A 21,695-nucleotide genomic window follows, 5' to 3' on the forward strand; every position below is an offset into this window, starting at 1 on the left:
TTCTTTTTCTTTATCCACCCTGACAATATCTTTTAGTTATTTTATGTACATGACTCTCATTCAAAGTGATTATTGATATAGTTGGGTTGTCTACCATGTTTGTAATTGTTTGCTATTTGTGGCATTTGTTCTTCCCCCACCCTTTTTTTCTGCCTTCTCTCGTTTTGAGCATTTTATAAGATTCCATTTTATCTCTTAGCATACTACTCACATTTTTCTTTAAAAAACAGGAGTTGCTTTCAAATTTGCAACATACATTTTTAACTAATCTAAGTCCATCGTAAAATGACACTGTGTGGTGTTGCTGCTTGTAACAGTGTATCCCCAATTCCTCCCGTCCATCTCTTATGACATTGTTATTCATTTCATGTATTTACATGCTATAATCACCCAATACAATTTTACTATTACTACTTTAAACAGTTATATTTTAGATTAAGAATGAAGAAAAATATTTTATTTTCCCTTCATTTATTCCTTCTCTGATGCTCTTTTCTTTATGTAGATCTGAGTTTCTGACCTATAACAATTTTCTTCTTCCTGAAAAGACCTTCTTACTTTCTTACCTTCTTTTGATTTTTCTTGCAGGGCAGGTCTTCTGGTGATGTAAATTCCCTAAGTTTTTGTCTGTCTGAGAAAGTATTTTTCCTTCACTTTTGAAGGACAACTTCACTGCATACAACATTTTAGGTTGATGCAATTTTTTTTTCTTTCTTTCAATATTTTAAATATTTCACTCCACTCTCTTCTTTATTATAGTTTCTGACAAAAAGACCACTGTAATTCTTAACCTTGTTTATCCTGAGGTAGGGTGTTTTTTATTTCTCCTCTGGCTTCTTTCACAATTTTCTCTTTCTCTTTTTTTTTTTTTTAGCAGTTTGAATATGATATTCATAGTTTTAGATATTTTTGTATTTATTGTTCTTGGTATTCTCTGAACTTTCTGGATCTGTGATTTGTTGTCATTAATTTTGGAACGTTCTCAGCCAATATTAACTTCAAATATTTCTTCTGCTCCATTCTCTCTTCTCTTCATACTCCAATTATGCATATATTACACATTTTGAATTTGTCCCATATGTCTTCAATATAGTTCTGGGTTATTTTTTTATCCTTCTTGTTTCTCTTCAGTATCAGCTTGGGAATTTCTGATGACATATCTTCAAGCTTACGTATTCTTTCTTGTGCTTTGTCCAGTCCACAGGTGAGCCTATCAAGACATTTTTAAAATTTGTTACAGTGTTTTTAATTTCTAGCATTTCCTTTTGATTCTTTCTTAGAGATTCCATCTCTCTGCTTACATTACTCATTTGTTTTTCTGCATTGCCTACACCCTTCCCTCACCTGAGATAAGGCATTGGGAAACTCTTTTCTCCTGGAGAGTCGGTCTTTGTTACAGAGAACCCTCTGGGTGTATTTCAGTATAGTTACTCTTCCCCTCCTTCTGCCAGAGTTACTGAGGGAATTTTTCTTGCCTCTTCCGTATGAGAATTTGGTAGTATCCCTGGAGGTAAAACCCCCCAAAGTGTGGTGGTCCCTCTGAGCCTCTAGGCCCAAGAAGGCTTTCACTCTTCACCTAGACCTCACTCAACCTCCAGGAATTAACGAAAATTACTATTTAAGTGTTCCTACCAGTTTATGGCTCTAGGGGCCTTTTCCCCAGGAAAGCAGAGCTCAGCTGTGACTCTCCAAATTTCAGGGTGATGGTTTGCCCTGAAACCTCAGTTCTCTGATGGGCGAAGAAAAGTCTTTAATTTTCAGTTTGTTGAATTTCTTCCTGTTGTAAGGACAGGAGTGATGAGTTCAAAGCCCTTTACGTCTTGGAGCTGAGACTGGAGATGTGGCGATGTCTTTCCTCATTCTCTCTGATGCAAGTTTCAGGGTCTGGTTCCTCTGTGTCATGGAATCAGGCAGCTCAGTTTTCAAATATCGTTCACATCTCAGCACATCCCATCTACCTGTCTAATCTGAGAACTCCCCCTTCAATAATTGAATATACTTTCCTTATTGGGTCATTATGATGTGATTTATGACATGAATGTAATTGTCAGGATTACTGTGGGTAATTAAAACATGAAGTAAATGCTGCCAAAGGCTTCAGTCACTCTCAGTGCCCTCATTAAAAATCAAGAGCTGACCAAATTATAAACAGACTGGTTTGCAGAAGTTCCCAGCAAAACCTAATTATGAAGCTTATCCTTATTCTATCCAAACTCACTCCATTAGTCATGCAAATTCTGAAAATGATTAAGTTATTTTATGTGCTGGAATTCTGGAATTAATAATAAAGAGGTGAGTAGCAGTAATTAGACATTACTATGAAACTTTATTATGTCAGGTCACTCTGGGTCATACTGCACCTCTTCCTGACCCTGCACCCAACAACATAATACATACGTATGTACACACACACTCACTCACACCTATAAGATGGTTTAATGAATGACTTAACGGTTTTAGTTAATTTATGATAACTTTTTAAATGACAGCTAAAACCAGGGGGAGAAGGATTTGCAAATGCTGCATGAGTACTATCTTGGAATTAGTTAGAGAAAGAGATTTGGTGATTATCATCAGGGGAATCCTTTCTCTCCAGAAAAGGCAAAGCACCACAAGGAGAAATCATTTACCGTGAGGATGTTTCAAGCTATGGCAGCTGGAACAGGAGCAAGTGATAACTTAAATCTTGAAGGAGCTTTAGATGATCATGTCTCATCTCATCTAATTTTACAGATAGAGGACTTAGCCTAGAGAAATTATGTGGCTGCCAGTGAATAAGAGAGCTAGGCTCCATTGACTGGTGGGGAAATTGGAGAGCATCATGGTTTTTTCAGCATGGGACTGGGTGAGAGAACATGGAAGGCAGGTCCACACTTAGTTTGCAGAGAACAGAAAAAGTAAGTCACTGACTGTTTAGCTTGGAGAATCACAGCCTCATCTGAGATAAGAGAGCACTATATGGAAGCAGAGATATCATGATGCCTATCCAAAAGAGGTTAAGAACCTTGATTCAGTACATCTCTGGGGAAGCAAAAGTAAATAAAATTTAAAAGATAAGGGAGGGATATAAAAAGGGGGGGAGGGAGAGAGGAAGAAAGAGACAAAAAGAAAAGCATACTTTATAGATGGATGTAAGATTCAAGAGTTACACATTGATGTATCAGATTATGGAGGTTCAGCATTGCCAGTTTGGTTGGATTGATGATGGAGTTTATGCAGATGTTCCTTTGTGGGGAGCAATGGGGAAAACAGGGGGTAGGGGAGAGAAATATGTACTTCTTACAGGGGTACAGAAATTCAACTCTGCAGAAAACTTTCTTTGCTGCTGGAGAGAGAGACCTGAAATGAAAGACAGCAAAGCTGTGAACTTTGCCCAGAATGAATCAGTCCTCAGCCCTGCCCGCTTCAGGTGTGACTGGGTATACCCAGATGGCATCCTCATGCAAATGTGACAAATCAAGAAACAGAAATTCGTATGGAAGGTCCTTGGGAAGGTGACAGAGAAGAAGAGGAGAAGGGGGACAAAGGAGCGTGAGGTTCAGCTTGAGCGAACGGGTCTGGTCTTGGGAAGCAGCTGCTGAAGTTCAGCTTATTTGTCTACAAATCCCTTCTAGTAAGGTAACAATCTTAAGAGATGGTGGAGGGAGGGTTTGACATTAAGGGATCTGGGGATGAGGAGATGAGTAAGAGAGTGATAAATTCAAGAAAATGGAGAGCTTTATAGAAGGGAAGGCAAGAGTCTGGTTGCAACATGGTGATTAAAATACCCACCTTTGACAGATGTAGGAGCCAGTAAACTTTAAAGCGCGCATGCGCGCGCGCGTGTGTATGTGTTTTGTCTGCTCTGACTTTTTGCAGCAACGCCATGAGGTGAGCAGGAAAAATATCTTATCCACAATTTAGGATGGTGCAAAATTAAGCGACTCAAAGTCGCAAGATGGTAAGCGGTGAGCCTGGGTTCCAGTCACTCAGACTCTGTGTCTACCGTGTGTTCCTCTACAATACTGCTGGTACTTTACAGAACTGCTCAGAACGGATATAGTGGAGAGCAGGAAGGTCAGTGAAGAAAATCACATGTGCTTCCTCTTAAAAAGGTGGTGGGTTTTTTAGTGGGTTCATTTTCTCGCCTTCTCCAATGGTGGCAGAGCCTCAGGACTCTGAAGGGGGCTTGTGTGACAATCAGGCAGCTGCATGACCCATCATCATCGTCACTGGAGGAGGGGAGCTACAGACTCCCCAGGATGCGCCTAGCCTCAAAGTGCACAAGGCCTTGGAGACCTCTGCTCCTGCCTCCATGAGGGCCTGGAAAGCCCAGGGGCTCCTTGGATTCCCTTTATATCGATTCCAAGGGCCCTGCCGGACAATTCAGATTGCACAGAATCCTTTGTGCACACACCCCCAGGATGCTTGCACATTCGTCACTCACTCAAAGCATATTAAATCCTTTCAATGTGTCTCTCTTTTTGTTCTCCTGGTTTTTTTTGAGTTTTTCTTTTTTTTTCAAATTTCTCAGCTTTTTAGGAAGCAAATATGATACATTCACCTCCAAATGTGGAGATGTCTCAGCGAGAGGCACTCCGAGAAAATGCCTTTTGAAAACGGCATTTGTTGGCTCACGGGGGCCAGACGCAGCCACCTCAGCTCTTGCTTGAAACCCAAACAGGGTGACTGCCAGTCAGGGATTCCAACCAGCTGGAGGAATTGGCCTAAACCATCTGACAAAAGGGATCCCTTTTCCTCAACAGCAGCTTCTCCATCTCTCTCTCTCTCCTTTTTTTTTTTTGCTCGAGAATGCACAGTTTTGCATTTGCCCTTCATACAAATAACTGGAGGGTGGGAATTATTCAGAAAGCTCGTGTTCGACACCCCATCTGTTCATTCCTGACAGCAATATATAATATAAGGCTATAAAAACTTGAAAAATAATGCAACATAAAAAGGGATTGACTCAGCTCCAAGAGGCCATAAATGGTAACAAATACCACTGGATGATTTATTTCATGCTGTAATCTTTACAGTAAGTCATCTTTCAGACATTTCCTTGTGACAGGTTTTAATAATATTAATGCCCAGAGCAATCCAAATCATCGCCAATAGACGTATTTATCAAGCTGTCAATCCGAGTAAATGAAATTCTATAGGCAATAATGTAACATGTTTAAAAGAAGCTAATAAAACAAGTCAGCAGAGAAATATTACTTCAAAGTATTCTCTCCCTCTAATCCAGTCCTGTATGTTATACAGCCAAAATGCAAATCTTTCCGTACTTGATTTATTGCTCCAAAAATACCAATGACCTTTTCCCAAGCTTCTGCATATTCGCTCTCACACATTCATGAAGCCTGCAGTGCAGTGCATCCTGCCAGAGCTGCTGAACTCCGGAGTGCTTAGCATTTATTGTTTTGTTTGTCTTGCTTCTAAGCAGGTACTTGATTGGCAGCTGCAGTGAATAACATCTAAGTTTCCAAGGCTTATTAAAATGTAATGGCTATCTGAGCCATAAACCAATCTTTACGACACCCACTCTAGGAGGGCCTTCAAGAATACCTAAGAGAGTGACTTCATGGTTTACCAGTGGCCACGTAGGGTGTGCTCTGTGCTAATCACTTCTCATTCATGCAGGCCACACTATGCCAGCTGTTAAAGCATTTGGCATTTCAAACGCAGCTCCAGATGTGCCTCCTGCAGGAAGCCCTCCTTATTAATTTCACTAATTTTCTAACCTCTAGCACAGTGCCTGACACACCCCTCAACCCAACTTTCTAATGAATGAATCTGTGAAAGCACGATGCACATCCAAGGTGCTCACCACACATTAGATGTTAATATGCATTGCACTGATTTATTCGATTCGTTCTACAGTTAACTGACACCTCGCTTTTTTCTGGGTTCTCACACACATGCTCCTTGAGGACAGATTTAGTGTTTAATGGGTACCATGAGTGTTTCCTATACCACTGGGTACCCTGTAGGATTATGTGTAGCACACACACACACATATATACACATATATGAATGATATACACATATGTATCATGTATCTATGCGTACAAATGTATATGCATCATGTGTATCATATATATACACACATATATATATCATAATTGACATGATATTGTTTAAATGTATTTATTTATTAGGATTATGGTCTTATGTTTATTTGGAGTAAATCCTTCAAGGTGTCTATCCAGCCCATTATCTGCACTTACCTACTTCTTTGAGAACTGCCTCATCCCCCCACCCAATGGCCAAGTTTGTTCCTGATGACGCCACTTCCTGGATCTGATTGAACAAGTCAGGGAACTGATTCGAGCTGTACCGATCAGGCGCTCTCTTCTAGTAATGGGACACTGGGATTCGTATTAGGAATGTTCTTGTCTTTCTTTAGTTTAAAAGGGTTTCTGTTGCTTGCAAGTAATTGGACATTAATTAAAATGTTTATATTTCATTGATAAATCAGCTTTATAAAAGAGCACTTTTGTTTGTAAGGAGTTCATACTTTATAATGAGAAGCTGGATTTATTAAATTTCAATCGAATATGAAGCCCTTTGTATCCTGATCATGCACGGTATTTTGAGCTGAGTTTGGGAGAGACCTTGGAACATCAGAAGAATTTATTAGACAAACATGAGAAGGGAAGCACATTCTAGGTATATGCACAGGCCCAACACAAGAAAAGAAGTATGATGTGTATTTTCAGAAGTGAAAGAATATAATATTGTTCAAATTCAGAGGACTTCTGTGAGAGGCAGGGGCCTCACCATGAAGGGCACTGTTAAAGACTTTGAGCTCATTCCTAAAGACACTGAAAAACCACCGAAGAGAAGCAAAATTGTCATATTTTCATTTTTCATACGTCATTCTATGTATGATACAGGAACAGAAAAGAAGGGACCAGAGGAGATGTGGGGAGACCAGGTCAAAGGCCATTTCAATAGTGGCCTAAGAAGGAAAGATGGTAGCTTGGCCTGGGATTAAAATTAGAGATGGAAAGGGTATAGAGATGCAAGATACTTTTAGAGGTGAAACAGAGAAAACAATGAGACTTGGTGGAATTTAGGTGAGAAACCCGTCTCACAGCATCTTCACTTGGTTCTTCAACCCCTACCAGGACTGCTAGCCCAGGTGCTGGCTGATGATAAAGCCGGCTAGGTTCACTGTTTGTTTTGCCTTTGTGTTTGCCTACCTCACCCGTGTGTTTCTGAGTGCAGTTAATAGAGGCAGACTAGAAAGCAGGTATTTGGGGAAAGTTTTCATTTTATAATTTTATTCCCTAATTTGGCACAGGGATATTGTTCCAGAATCTGGTTACTTTTCCTACATCTCTATTTCTTCTCTTGCCTCCTCTTCCTTTCAACGTTAGCACTCCCTCACTGTACATCCCTCATGTACACTGTGAGGCTCAGAGTGAAGACAAGCCAGCCAGGGCGGCTATTAGATCGTGGGTGTGGGTCGGGAGACGTTTCAAAGCAGCCTTCTGCCCCCAAAGTTGATATATCCACGCATATACACACCCATTCTCCTGGGAATTAGTTTCCTTCCTTCTCTACTCTTCTGCTTTATTTTTTTTTAACACCTTTATTGGAGTATAATTGCTTTACAATGGTGTGTTAGTTTCTGCTTTATAACAAAGTGAATCAGTTATACACATACATATGTTCCCATATCTCTTCCCTCTTGAGTCTCCCTCCCTCCCATCTTCTGCTATTTCTTGGCTTGGGAAAAAAATACACCTGGAAAAATACTATGACAAGATTCAGTGGCTGAAATGGTAAAATGAAGAAGAGCAAAGAAGGAGCAAGGCAAAGGAGGCCATGCCACAGACCTGGAGGTGGAGATGAGAGTACCTGGTGAAAGAGTGGTTGATTAAGAACAATTTTCCATTACACTCCTTCCCCCCAAGAAAGAAAAGTGTTCTAGGTGGGAAAGTAGACCTTGAAAAACCATCTGGTTGACACTCTGCTTACGTGGATTATAAAAACATGTTTCTCCTGGTCATCTGACCGAAACCTTTAACTTTGAGGGCAGATGAATGTAAGCTCACCCAGGATGGTTTCTGCCTGTTTTACTCTTTAGTATGTTCACCATTTTTTCCCTACAAATTAGCTGTTAAAAAAAAAAAACAAACCCACAGAATCCACATGGAGAGGTCAGAGCCTTGTGCCACTAGGTTCATTGATTTTCTTCCTTCCTTCCTCCCTCCCTCCCTTCCTTCCTCCCTCTCTCCCTTCCTTTCTTTTTTCCCCTTCCTTCAGAGTGTCTTCCTGGGTGAGCTTACAGGATGCAAATGGAAATCAATTACTTTGGGTAGAGTGTGAGTCCTGAGAACTACTCCTGGAAGACTGAGCTCATAGGACAAGCAGATACTTGACTTGGCCTTACAAATCCTTCCCAGTTATCTTTACGTCTGAGCCATCTCTAAGCCTCCTAATACTGGTTTTGGATGCTGACCCACAAGGCTTTCTCAAAGGAGTAAAAGAGAAGTGGGAAAAAAAGGAAACATGTCACCCATGGTCCTGGCAGCTGAATACCTACACTGTGGGCTAAAGCTAAAACCAGGGAAATTTAGAAAGGTCCAAGAATATTCAGATTTATGCCCAAGCAGTGTAAAAGACAGGCACCAGGCTTGGCTGATTGCAATATCTAACGGAATATTTCAGTTCACAAGCAAATCGAGCTAATTGGTATGAAAATGTTTTTTTATGAAATATTTTAAGGACTGGAAATATTAATATGTCCTTTACTTGTAACAAAATGCAAGCATAAAGGTATTAATCATAATGATCACATCAATACATAAATAAAAACTGAGAGCGTTTTATTTATTAATGTTGGAAGACCATTTGCACTGCTTTCCGTTACTGAGCTTCACCAATGGATTAAGGTGCTAGTTTGAATTAGTCTGTTGTTTGCCTCTCCTCATTTCAATCTCTCCTAGATCTTCTTGTAAACATGTACATCTGCAATGTATGTGTGTACAGGAGTGTATAAAGTATAAATGTGTAAAGTGAACCATATACAGATATAGGCACAGATGTATGTGATTTACTTTACCGATTGATTCTTATACAGCAACACCAGAAACTTCCCACAAAGACTAATTTATCTGCAATATATGCGTTAGCAATTCTAAAAGATATGTATTAAAAATTTCTTCCATTATCTAAACTGAACATTTTAGGAGAAGTTTGAGTCTGAAAATGGCATCTCTTCTCACACTTATAAATTGTTTTACGATTTTTTTTTTTTAAACTAGCTTTTCCCCACTGGCACCTTAAACACGGATGGGCTATAATAATAGCTACATTTTATGATTAGAAAGCAGGGAGGCAGCAAGCCGTCTGGATTAAAATTGGAACTGGGGTTAGAATCACAGCCTTGGGAAGAGGGGCAGAGCCTCGCCTGACCCACGGAGGCTCCAGTGGCAGAGAAAGCCCCCCAGCGAAGGCCAGTGGTGACACCCATGCCATCTTGTCTGAAGACAGAGCTGTGTTCCCAACACAACACTGGGAGTAGAAGAAACTCCAGGTTTTAAAATGGAAAAAAAAAAAAAAGCGGGGGAGGGTTATTTCTTGTCTTTACGTAAGGATTCTGCTTCGAGTTACATAAAATAACTATTCATTTAGAGCAATAAACAGAATAATAGTAAGAAAAAATATGTGACGTCTACATGTTTTAAGGAACATGACTATTGTTTAAAGAGAGACGGGCTCATAAGTAAAAAAGAATGGTGACAACTCGGCTTTCCTGGGGCTGAGGGGAACTGAGCAGGTTTCCAGGGAGCCCGGTTATTTAGTTCACTTTTTAGCACTATCTACAGCAATGTTTCAGAGCAAAATAAGGAAAATATCTGTTCCTTTTCATTTAGCAGCCACAGAGATTACAGGGGAAAAAAATAAATAAGAAATATGTAATCCCCGTGGTGTAATCCCCGTGGTGTGGAAACTCGCTTCTTGTAAATACCTCCCTCTGGCGTAACTGACTTTCCATGTGCATTTTAATTATGGTATTTCAGCAGGTTGCAAGAGAATTTCTTTCCTGCTGCTGTTGTTGTAAATTATGGTTTGGAAAAAAAAAAAAAGTGTTATAAATCTAATTACATTTTCACTTATATTAACAAGTCAGCACAATCTTCCAGCATGTTTACCAAGCAATTCCAATATTTACAGCTGACCTAATTGGTTGTGGGGCAGAAGCAATGAACAATATTTTATTGTCCTGATAGCTGTGCATGTGCTGAAGACAGATGCTAAGGTGTAAAGCTACCCGGTGACCCCGAAGTTTTGCCTGCCCTGTGTTTGCCTTCATCAACCAGCTGTAAAACAGTACAGAAAGCAGGAGGGAAAGAGAAAGGGCTTCTGGGGTGGGGAGCGAAGGAGTTTGTTAAAGATGTCTTCTCTGAATCCTCTTTTGGCAAGAAAGATTTTTCCAGTTATTTGGGGGCTGTTACAGACTCAAAAGTTAACTTGTTCTTGGCAAGTTTGTATAAAAAGTTATAAATAACTGCATGAAAGCCAATAATATCTTGGGTCAACATCCCTGATATCTGATACTTAAGTTGAGGCCAATCTTGGTCCTGTCCTTGAATTTCACTGTCAAAGCCCATGTAGTCTTCAGAACCCCAGCATGGGTCTAACACAGGCTGGAAATTCTTATATTCTCAGGTCCTTAGAGAACGGGCTAAAAACAAAGAACCCTCCTACCAGGCAAAGACCACATTGCTTCACGGGGAGACAGAAACTGGGTCTACCTCTCACGTTACTCACGGTGAGTTCTGCTGCAGCTTTACCACCCCTCAGATTTAAATGAAGATCACATTTATCTCTCAGGCCTCTGTCTTTCCTACTAATGCTATTGGTGTTAACACAAATGTAGAATGCCAGTACAATTTTAGCAGAGAGCTGCTTTGAGGTGAGTCTCCAGACCACGGGTTCAATTACTGTGTGGACCAATCTTGTCTTCTCGGTCATGATAATGATAATAAATGTTAATTTACTGAGTGCTTACTCTCTGCTAGGAACTTTGCCGAGAGTCTAACACTCAGTCTTCTCATCAGCCCTATGAGATTGGTACCACCTGGTTTACAGATGGAAGAGCTAAGCCCCAGAGCAGTGAGTGACTGGGTCACCATCACATAGCATGGAAGTCACCGAGCTGAGATATGACCCTGGCCTGTCCATCTCTGGAGTCCCCACTGTAGCCTTGGCACTGAGTAGCCTCCTTCTTTATCACTCTTGCCTCAACCTAAAAACTAAGACAGCACTGTGCAAAATAAACCTTGAGGTGTGGTTTTAGAGGCACCCAGGAAGCCCTTACCAAGCGTTGCCTAGCATAACACCTCCCCTTCGGAAATCTCCCACTTAGGACTCTGTCCCTTAGCTGAAGTCCTTGATCCTCATGAAAGCAGAGCTACTCCTGGAAGGATTAACATTGTCAACTTCTGTTTTCGCAAATGATGGTTCTAATAGTAGATGTTGACGGGCATGGGAAGCAGCTGGAAATTCTAAGTCCTGAGTAGAGGTGATGGTGGGCATCAAACAGAGAGCACAGAATGCAGAATGGAAAGTCTGTGGCAACTGCCTAAGTCACACTTACTTTTTCCCTAGGCATGTCCTTAGTCCCTGAATAGAGTTTTACTTAGAAATGGTGACTAAGCCTCCCATAATCTTCACCTTTGTCTTGTTGAGTTAGTTGGTCTTTTATATATGACCCTAAACAGACAAGGTCTCATCCCTGCCTTTTGGGAGATTTTAAGTGAGAAGAATGAAAACATGCAAAAACTAACTACTTAATTCAAATAAATACATACACTCAGCAAATAATCAGTTGTCCTACAGGAATTTTTACTCCTGTATTACCCGGGCTGCTTCCTCATCTCACCATCCAGCTAAATCAATGGAAATTTCTGTACCCGTGAAGTCCTAGGAGAGTGTGACTTCATTTTCCTTAAGACCTGTCCACATATTCACAAAGAGGTTTAAAAAGGGCTTTTGTCCCTCTTTCATTACAGCCTTCTAATCTAGTCAAACAGACAGGGCGAGGAAGACAAGAGTAATGAAAGGAATATGTTGAATTGTCCATGGTATTACTCTGACACTTTTATGAAGCCTAAAGCTATTTTGTCTTCTATTTTTAAGTAATGAGAATAAAATATTGTTTTTTAATATAAAGAACTCATTTATTCGATACCTATCTGATGAAGTATTCCTATACAGGCAGACCTCAGGGATATTGCCGGTTCATTTCCAAGCGACCACAATAAAATGAATATCGCAGTAAAGCAAGCCACACTAATTTTTTGGTTTCCCAGCGCATGTAAAAGTTACGTTTACACTACACTGTCGTCTATTAAGTGTGCAACAGCATTATGTCTAAAAAATGTACATCCCTTAATTAAAAAGATTTCGTTGATAAAAAAATTCCAACCATCACCTGAAACTTCAGTGCTAGAGGGTCCTGCCTCGATGGTGGTGGCGGCTGATGGGGGTGATGGTTGCTGAAGGCTGGGTGGCCGTGGCAGTTTCCTAAAATGAGGCAGCAGTGACGTCTGCCACATCGGCTTCCCTGTAGCACGCAAAGCTGCTTGTCGGTGTTTTACCCGCGGCAGAACTTCTTTCAAAATTGGAGTCAGTCCTCTCAAACCCTGCTGCTACTTTACCAACTAAGTTTATTTAACATTCTAGATCCTTTGTGGTCATTTCGGCCATCTTCACAGCATCTTCACCAGGAGTAGATTCCATCTCAAGAAACCACTTTCTTTGCTCATCCCTAAGAAACAACTCATCCATACAAGCTTATCGTGAGATTGCAGCCATTCAGTACCATCTTCAGGATCCACTTCTAATTCTAGTTCTCTTGCTATTTCCATCACATTTGAAGTTCCTTCCTCCACTGCAGTCTTGAATCCCTCAAAGACATCCATGAGGGCTGGAATCAACTTCTTCCAAACTCCTCTTCATATTGATATTTTAACCTCTTCTCATGAATCATGAATGTTCTTAATGGCATTAAGAATAGTGAATTCTTTCCAGGAGGCTTTCAATTTATTTTGCCCAGATCCATCACATGAATCACCATGTATGGCAGCTATAGCATTACAAAATGTATTTTCTAAATAATAAGACTTGAAAGTCAAAATGACTCCTTGATCCATGGGCTGCAGAATGGATGTTGCGTCAGCATGCATGAAGACAACATTAATCTTGTCCATCTTCGTCAGAGCTCTTGGGTGACCAGGTGCATTATCCATCAGCAGAAATATTTTGAAAGAATAATTTACTAAGAAGTAGGTCTTAAGAGTGGGCTTAAAATATTCAGCAAACATGTTGTAAAGAGATGTGCTGTCATCCAGGCTTTGTTGTTTTCATTTACAGAGCACAGGCAGGACAGATACAGCATAATTTTTAAAGGTCCTAGAATTTTCAGAATGGTAAATGAGCACTGGCTTCAATATAGAGTTACCAGCTGCGTTAGCCCCTAACAAGAGAGTCAGCCTGTGCTCTGACGTTCTGAAGCCAGGCACTGACTTCTCCTCTCTGGCTATCAAAATCCTAGGGCACCTTCTTCCATTACAAGCCTGTTTCATCCACACTGAAAATCTGTTCTTTAGTGCAGTCACCTGCATGAATTATCTTAGCTAGATTTTCTGGAAACTTCCTGCAATTCTGCATCAGCACTTGCTGCTTCACCTTGAACTTTGATGTTGTGGAGATGGCCGCTTATCTTAAACCTCATGAACTAACCTCTGCTGGCTTCAAACTTCTTCTGCAGCTTCCTCACCTGTCCCAGCCTCCACAGAATGGGAGAGGGTTCTGGATTAGGCTTTAAAGGAATGTTGTGGTTGGTTTGATTTTCTATCCAGATGACTGAAACTTTCTCCACATCAGTAATAAGACTGTTTCACTTTCTTATCATTCGTGTGTTCACCGGGGCACCGCTTTTAATTTTTTTCAAGAACTTTTCCTTCGCATCCACAACTTGACTGTTTGGCACATGAGGCCTAGCTTTTGACCTGTCTCTGCTTTCGACAGGCCTTCCTCACTAAGCTTAATCGCTTCCGGGTTTTGATTTAAAGTGAGAGACGGCGACTCTTCCTGCCACTTGAACACTTAGAGGCCACTGCAGGGTTATTAACTGGCCTAATTTCAATACTGTTGTATCTCAGGGAAGAGGGAGGCCCGAGGAGAGGGAGAGAGACGGGGGAACAGCTGGTTGGTGGAGCAGTCGGAATACACACAACATTTATCAATTAAGTTCACAGTCTTAAACGGGTGAGGTTCATGGTGCCCCCAAACAATTACAATAGCAACGTCAACGACCACTGATCACAGATCACCGTAACAAATATAATCATGAGAAGTTTGAAATATTACAAGAGTTATCAAAATGACACAGATACACAGAGTGAGCAAATGCTGTTGGAAGAACGGCACCAACAGACTTGCTTTGACGTGGGGTGGCCACAGACCTTCAATTTGTAGAAAATGCAGTATCTGCAAAGCACAGTTAAACAAGGTACGCCTGTCTATACGGTACTTTGCTAGAGTCATGGCACACTGCTTCTCAAGAAATCTGATTTCTGCCTATAGGTACAGGACAAGAACTAGAAGGGTGGTATTTAGAGGATCTAAAAGAAAGCATCTACTAATTCTTTCCTTATTCTTTTATTCTTCTATTCCCTGGTACCCTAACTCTTTCATCTGTCTTTGGAACTCAGGCTCGTGGTACTTAAAAATAGCACTTCTAGGGCTTCCCTGGTGGCGCAGTGGTTGAGAGTCCGCCTGCCGATGCAGGGGACATGGGTTCGTGCCCCGGTCCGGGAGGATCCCACATGCCACGGAGTGGCTGGGCCCATGAGCCAAGGCCACTGAGCCTGTGTGTCCGGAGCCTGTGCTCCACAATGGAAGAGGCCACAACAGTGAGAGGCCCGCATACCACAAAAAAAAAAAAAAAAGCACTTCCAGATGTGTTTGTGTCTATCTTTATACCTACCCCCATATCTATACCTATAATTGAACATAGATACATTTGCCTTACTGTTTTCTTTGAACTGTTAATTGAGACTTGATGAAGATGCTTACTAAAACTTCATGACCGAAATACACCCCTGCTAGTGATTCCTATGTATCCAAATAACACCAATTGAAATGAGGAAGGCATCTTCAGAGGTTCTGAAATGTAACGTAGGAAACCATAGGACCGGGAACATAAGTGCTACCTGGACTCTTGGAGAAAGTAATTTGGGGAGATGAAATACTGGCTATACGGTATTAAGTAAACATGGACTTCTAGAACATGATTTGAAATCCTACATTAAGAGAATACTCAATAAGCATGTATGAAGGAAAAAAATCAAAGACTGCTTCTGATTTACTGGTTGTGGGCCATACTGTACTCAAACAGAAAAGCCTATGCTTGTCTAGAGGAAAAGTTATTTTAAAAGCTTAATATGGAAGAAAGGGGAAAAAAAAGTACCTGCTCAGATAATCTCATTTGATTAGTTTCTGCAGAAAGCTCAGATAGGATGTGGAGAGAGAAGAACCATGTATGGTGATTCGTATCCAAGCTTCTCCCCCTGGAAAGACCCTGGAAGCTGGTCCTCAGTAGGAGCTCAGGCATCACTGAGGTTAAAAGATGGTGTTTCTCTTTCCTGGATCATCTGGGGCACAGAATTCAATAAATGTGAAGAGCTGAGAACAGAAAGAGAAGAAGGGCTCAGCTTCCTTTCCTGACATCAGTCTGTGTGTGTGTGTGTGTGTGTGTGTGGTGTGTGTGTGTGTGTGTGTGTGTGGGTGTGTAAGGGGCATGGTACTCGAAAGTGAGAACTTGTAGGAACAGATGTCCCAGGAGCCATGCCTGGCAGAGGATGGCCTGGCAGTCCTTCTGATGGACTGTAATTTGCTCAGAAACTGAAGACTGCCTAGGGATCAGTTGGAAGACACTGGGAAAGAGCCAAGGAAGGAGCTGGAACCGCCATGGAAAGAGTGTTCTGGAGGGGAAATGGCAAGCAACAGACTTGGGTGCAACAAAGTGAGTGCTGACGCTCCATGGATGGTGGGCTGTAGACAGTGCATGAAATTTTGGAAGGTCTTAAACTTCAAGCCCTCTCCCCTTGAATGAGAAAGAAATTGGCTGCAAAAGCGTGGAAATCTATGAGCCAGGGGAATGATGGCAGAGGTGGTGGGCGGGGGCACAGAACCACAACCAGGGAACCCTTTTTCACTTGCTCGATTTTTACTAGATAAGAATTTAATCTGTTTTATCTCACTGAATCCTCACAAATAACATTACAATTATTTTGGTTCTAATATTATCTCTGTTTTGAAGATGAGGAAACCGAAACCTAAAGGCTAAGGAAGGTGGTGACCTAGGGCTCATGCCTGCTGTGGGGCAATGCTCATGGCTGGTACTGATGGGCCACTTGCCTTTTAAAGAGCTAAGGCTGGGCTGGACATCAGGAAAGAGAGAACGAAATACTACGCATGGTCTCTGGTATCTCCAAAAGGACATGGGGGAGTATGAAGACAAAGCTGATACTATAAATACAATCTTAGTCACAGGTTTCACAGAGACAAAGTGGCAAGGGAAACTGTGTGGAAACTTATTTAGGCTTCAACAGAGTCCATAAGGGTTGAATTAGGCAGACCCAGAGGGAGGGTTTCTACCGAAGGGCTGATATTCCCAAAGAAGACAAGCCTTTCTATTAGAATTGGTTTCCTCTCCTGACCCAGATCTATCAGACACTACTTGGAAATTTCTGCCTCTCCTTGTTTCACTGATTAGCGATCTACCCACGTCCACCTGAGTTTATAAACACCCACTTTTCAAACTACTGAATGACTAGTGCGGTTGCTGTGTTACTGGCCAGTCACAACATGAATTAGTTGTATCTAAATCTTTTCTTTCTAATATCGAATCAAAACCGGTTTTCCTGAAGAAGTGGATTTTGATAGAGACAGAGGATAGTCAACAACTGTACAACAGTAAAATGGTCAGAACTTTCCTAAGCTCACCCAAAGTGGGATCGGCACAGTAAAGAAACTGGAAGTGAGGGCAAAGGGGCTCCAAGAGGGCTTGAGAGGCATTTTTATTTAGCATCACATTTTGCATAGGTGTAGCTCTAAGCTTATCACCCTGAAAAAAGTCAGAGGAAATATTCATCTTCCCCCTCTCGTATTACATGACCTCTTGATTTAAGGACGCAGAACGCTGGTGAACAGAACTAGTATTTGTCTATCTGCTCAATGAATACATAACCACCACCTATTAAACAGAGTTTTGTGTGCTAGTCTGAGACCCAAACTGCTATTTATATGACGTTGCTTGTTGTTGCTTATTCTGTGGGAAAAGAAAGATACCAGGGATGCAGTGAAATATCGGACTATAACTTTCACGTAAGTTAGGGCTGTCTGTACTGCTTCGAGTACTAAGAATAGAAGATAGTAGTTTCTGAACTTACCAGAAAACCCACTAGTGGCCTGAAGATTACATCTTTAAAAGCACCAAGCCCACTTGTCAGCAAAACTATAAATAATCGAAGGCTGGTTTTGGAGTGCGCACGTAATACTATTAACACATCAAAAGTGGATCACAAATAGCACCTACCACACATACTACATTTTTTCCCCAATAACACCTACTTGTCTCTATTAAGCCATCAAGTCTATTTTACCACTTGCGATTGTTACTCAGGACATGTGTTTGCTAGCTGGAATATCTTTGCCCTACAAAAAGAAAAACAACAAAACCCCCCCAAAAGCAGAAAACAAAACCCACCCTATTCTGTAGTCCCAAGTGGGAGCATTACCTGTCATATATCCCATTAACACTGGATTTCAAACAACTGAGCTGACCACTCCCTTGATGAAATATCACAGAAATTCACTCGCAAATAGCACCGATCTGTCAACATGCATACGACCATCTCATCAGCAGTCTGGCTTTGATTAGTTTTAAGCTCTGTAGCTCATGAGACTCTGTCTTGCTTTTGAATTAAGAGGTACAAGTGAGTAAGCATCATCTGTAGAGATGATCTGGGTGGGAAACTATCACTGTCTTTGACCTTCTCTAGGGGCTTTAAAGCATATTCAGGGATCCCCCAGCCATAGAGAGGGCTGATGGGTCCAGGTTGCAGATGGACCAGGCCATCTGGACCAATTCTCCTTTTAGATGCCTGCTTTAGGCCATTTCCTTATTTATCATAGACAATAAAGGGATTAAAGACAATGCGGAAACATCAGTAAGTTCAATGATTTTGTTTGTATAGCCGTGTTAAAGAATGGTGGGAAACGCCAGTGAAACTCAATGGCTGAAATTGCATTTAAGGACCTTCTGTGGGTTTTGATTAGCCATGACTTGCTAATCCTCTCTTACCACAGAGAAGACAAGGGAAAGAATAAATGAAAGCATAAACATGGTTGGAGCATTTTATGTGTTATCACATATGTTATCTTTATAGTCTCAAAACGCTTTTCAGATTGGAATCATGTTTTTGCAACAACTTTGCATCAACGTAAACATAACATACATGCACATATTCACACACATACGCAATACCAACGACCAAGAACGTATTCTTGAGAAATCTGAGACGTTATCTCTCACTCCATCACGCATCCACACCTCTAGTCAGGCTACTCGGTACATGGAAGGCGCCATGTTTTCCCCACGCGTTGCCCCTGTAACATTCTCCACAGGAACTGAGATTCGCATTCTCTTACCTTTCTCCAAATCCCACTTCCTACAGGAAACATTCTGGAACAATCCACCCAGCCCCCACTGACCTCTTCCTCTCTGACCTGCCGTCAGAATCATCAATGCAGCACTGGGAGGGATGCTGCCTCATTTGGCCTCTGATTTAATTGATCTGAATTCATCTTGTTTACCCAACTAGGTTGCATGGGGGTGGAAACATGATTTCGGCAGCTAAGCATAGTGCCTACTTAGCACACAGCTACTCAATACTTAGCTCTTTACCAACCATTTTAAAAAGAAAGAAAAATCTACAAATCTCAATGCTAACCCCTAGCTGTTCTGTTGTCATTAAGAGTGAGGCAAAATTCCTGAAATTCCATAGAACCTTTCCTCCCAACAGATGTGAATCCTTTCCCTCCTTTCCCACAGATTATCTCACTCAGATTTCATAAAATCCTGGAATGCAAGGCAGGGAAGGGCAGAAAATATAATTCCTAGATTTTTGTATTCCTCTTAGAAAGCACATACATGAAGCGGTGGCACCTTTGGTGGCTCAGATATTTGACGCCTGCCTCACCTGTTGGACAGGTACGGCAAAACCTCCGTTAACCAGACCCATCTATCCAGAATCCTCAGTTAAACAGAAGCATGATTCTTCATGCATTAAAAGAAAGAGGTGAATTATAGCAAAAACAGGATCAAGAATTTATTTCAAAATCCACATCCTTGGAGAGCTCTGCATCTACTACATATTTGGTCCAATCTCGTACATCTTCCTAGATACAAGAATCGATCACTGCAATAATAAGGAACATTTAATGAATGCTCACTGTCAGTGAGGAATCAAGCAAAATGCTTTAAATACCTCATCTCATTCAGTCCTTACAAAGACCTACAGAGTATTCATTACCATTATACTCATTTAAGATATCAAAACGGAGACACCTAGGGCTTCCCTGGTGGCACAGTGTTTGAGAGTCGGCCTGCCGATGCAGGGGACACGGGTTCGTGCCCCGGTCCGGGAAGATCCCACATGCCGCGGAGCGGCTGGGCCCGTGAGCCATGGCCGCTGAGCCTGCGCGTCCGGAGCCTGTGCTCCGCAACGGGAGAGGCCACAACAGTGAGGGGCCCCGCGTACCGCAAAAACAAAAAAGAAAAAACAAAAAAACTGAGACACCTAGAAGTAAAGCAAGCTGCCCAAGATGGCACAGCTTAGGGAGGGCCAGCGCTTGCATGGAACATTGTGTCATGCCAGAGAAGACGATACAATACTTACCCATAGCCGATCACAATTCTCAATCATGAAGGATTTTCCTGGTATTTTATAGCTACTAAATTGAAATGCTGCCAACACATGACAGAGTTATTCACAATAAAATTTGGGGTGACAGAAGTTTTAGATCAACCCTTTATTTAAAAATTATTCAATAAACAGATCACACTCTTCACATCCAACCCCGCATTCTGCTTAATCGGGGTTATCTTGGAGTAGAGAGATGCAGGATAAAGAGAGTAGGGGAGGAAGAATTTGTTGGCCCTATTCTGCAGATTTAAAAACCGAAAGCAATCTCATCAACAATTTGTTGGAAATAAGGCATGGATTAATAATAGAAAAAACCCTCACCCATATTTCCTGAGGGCCTGGAGGGTGATCTGAAAGAAAACTGGGTGCATAACCTCTGGCTGTCATAAGTATAAATTATTTCAGCAATGTTGTGGGAGGTATATTTGCTTGGTTCGGTCATATTGGGAGAAGTTGGGATGAATTCATGTTGGTGAGGAACAACTGCATTAGTCAGTATAGGAGCTGATAAAGCAAATATTCCTGTTTAAGTCAAATTTTTATTGCCCAGTGATTCTTAGAAAAAAAAAAAACATAGAGGACCAGGGTTCTCTGCATCTCTTACCTGGTGGTCAAGCTCAAGCTGCCAGCCATGCTCATATGTGTCGCTGCGCAGGAGTCCTGTGTTTTTGGACCAGAGTGTTCCCTTCCGTTGTTTCTCATCACCGTGACTGTTGTCCCTGCAATGTCACAGCCATCTTGGTGAGCTGGCATAATACCCGTTCATAAGGGATTTCTGGACTGTTCCTATTGGCTGAGAGAGCTCTAGCCCCTTGACTAGGGAGAGGCTGAGAATCCTCAGCTAGAGACTAGTTCTAAGAGGATGGTTTGTAGAAAACTCTTTAATTTCCTTCTACAGAGTTAAGAGAGTGGGTGAAAATGATTGTGAGGATGTTAATACCATATGGTATGCTTAAAAGAAGTACCTACTGAGTACTTTCTTATCCATTCTGCACCTTTCTCATCCATCATTCTTCCCATCTCATCCAGAAGTATAGCATTTGGGGAGCCTTTTGGCTGCCAGCAGAGTCTACAGCCGCTACAGGACACTAAGGAAAGATCACTATACAAGGCCCCTACTCACTTCTGCAGACACCGGTCAGCCTGCAATTCATTCTCCTTGGATACTGCTTCTTTTTACGTCATTTTTCCTTCAAGGCTTCCTTTATTATTTATTTTAACCTTTGAAGAATCTTGATCTTACCTGGGATATGTCTCAAAACACTTGTGAATTTCCACATCTGGAAATAACACAAAAGCAGATAATCTTCTCATCTGCAAAACAGGGAGAAGACTGGGACCTCAAAGGGTGATGGTCGAGGATAAAATGCAAGAATGTGTGAGCAACATTAAATGAGCAACACGAAGCTGCTCTGAGATGGAAACAAACTGACACCTGAGCCTCCTGCGCCCACATGTTGATACTCCATCACGCCATTTTTATTCCAGAACAGATGTTTAACATAGGAATCCTTTAAACGCACTTGGCTAGGAAGCCATCCTTGCTCAATAAGAATTGGCACTCGGTACTGTGATGAAAAGTAACATTCTAAAGGATGCTTTGGAAGTCAAATGCTTTTCTTTCACTATTCAAAAACCCTGCATGATCTGCTTGCCTGAACCTGACTGCCAGGGGATCAGAGATGGCAAGACTGCCTG

At 41.5% G+C, this 21,695-nt stretch overlaps 1 protein-coding gene across 1 annotated transcript in view; it reads right to left on the minus strand.

Annotated features, from left to right (window-relative positions):
* The window catches only part of KCNU1 (potassium calcium-activated channel subfamily U member 1), a 171,975-nt gene that overhangs the window by 47,740 nt on the left and 102,540 nt on the right, over positions 1–21,695 (minus strand). Inside the window, exon 21 of the mRNA XM_024764958.1 lies at positions 20,602–20,716. Within this exon, the coding sequence (XP_024620726.1) occupies positions 20,602–20,716 (115 nt within the window). The remainder of the gene's footprint in view (positions 1–20,601; positions 20,717–21,695) is intronic.

Source organism: Neophocaena asiaeorientalis, unplaced genomic scaffold (genome assembly GCF_003031525.2).
Source record: "Neophocaena asiaeorientalis asiaeorientalis breed wild unplaced genomic scaffold, Neophocaena_asiaeorientalis_V1.1 scaffold14, whole genome shotgun sequence".
NCBI lineage: Eukaryota > Metazoa > Chordata > Mammalia > Artiodactyla > Phocoenidae > Neophocaena > Neophocaena asiaeorientalis.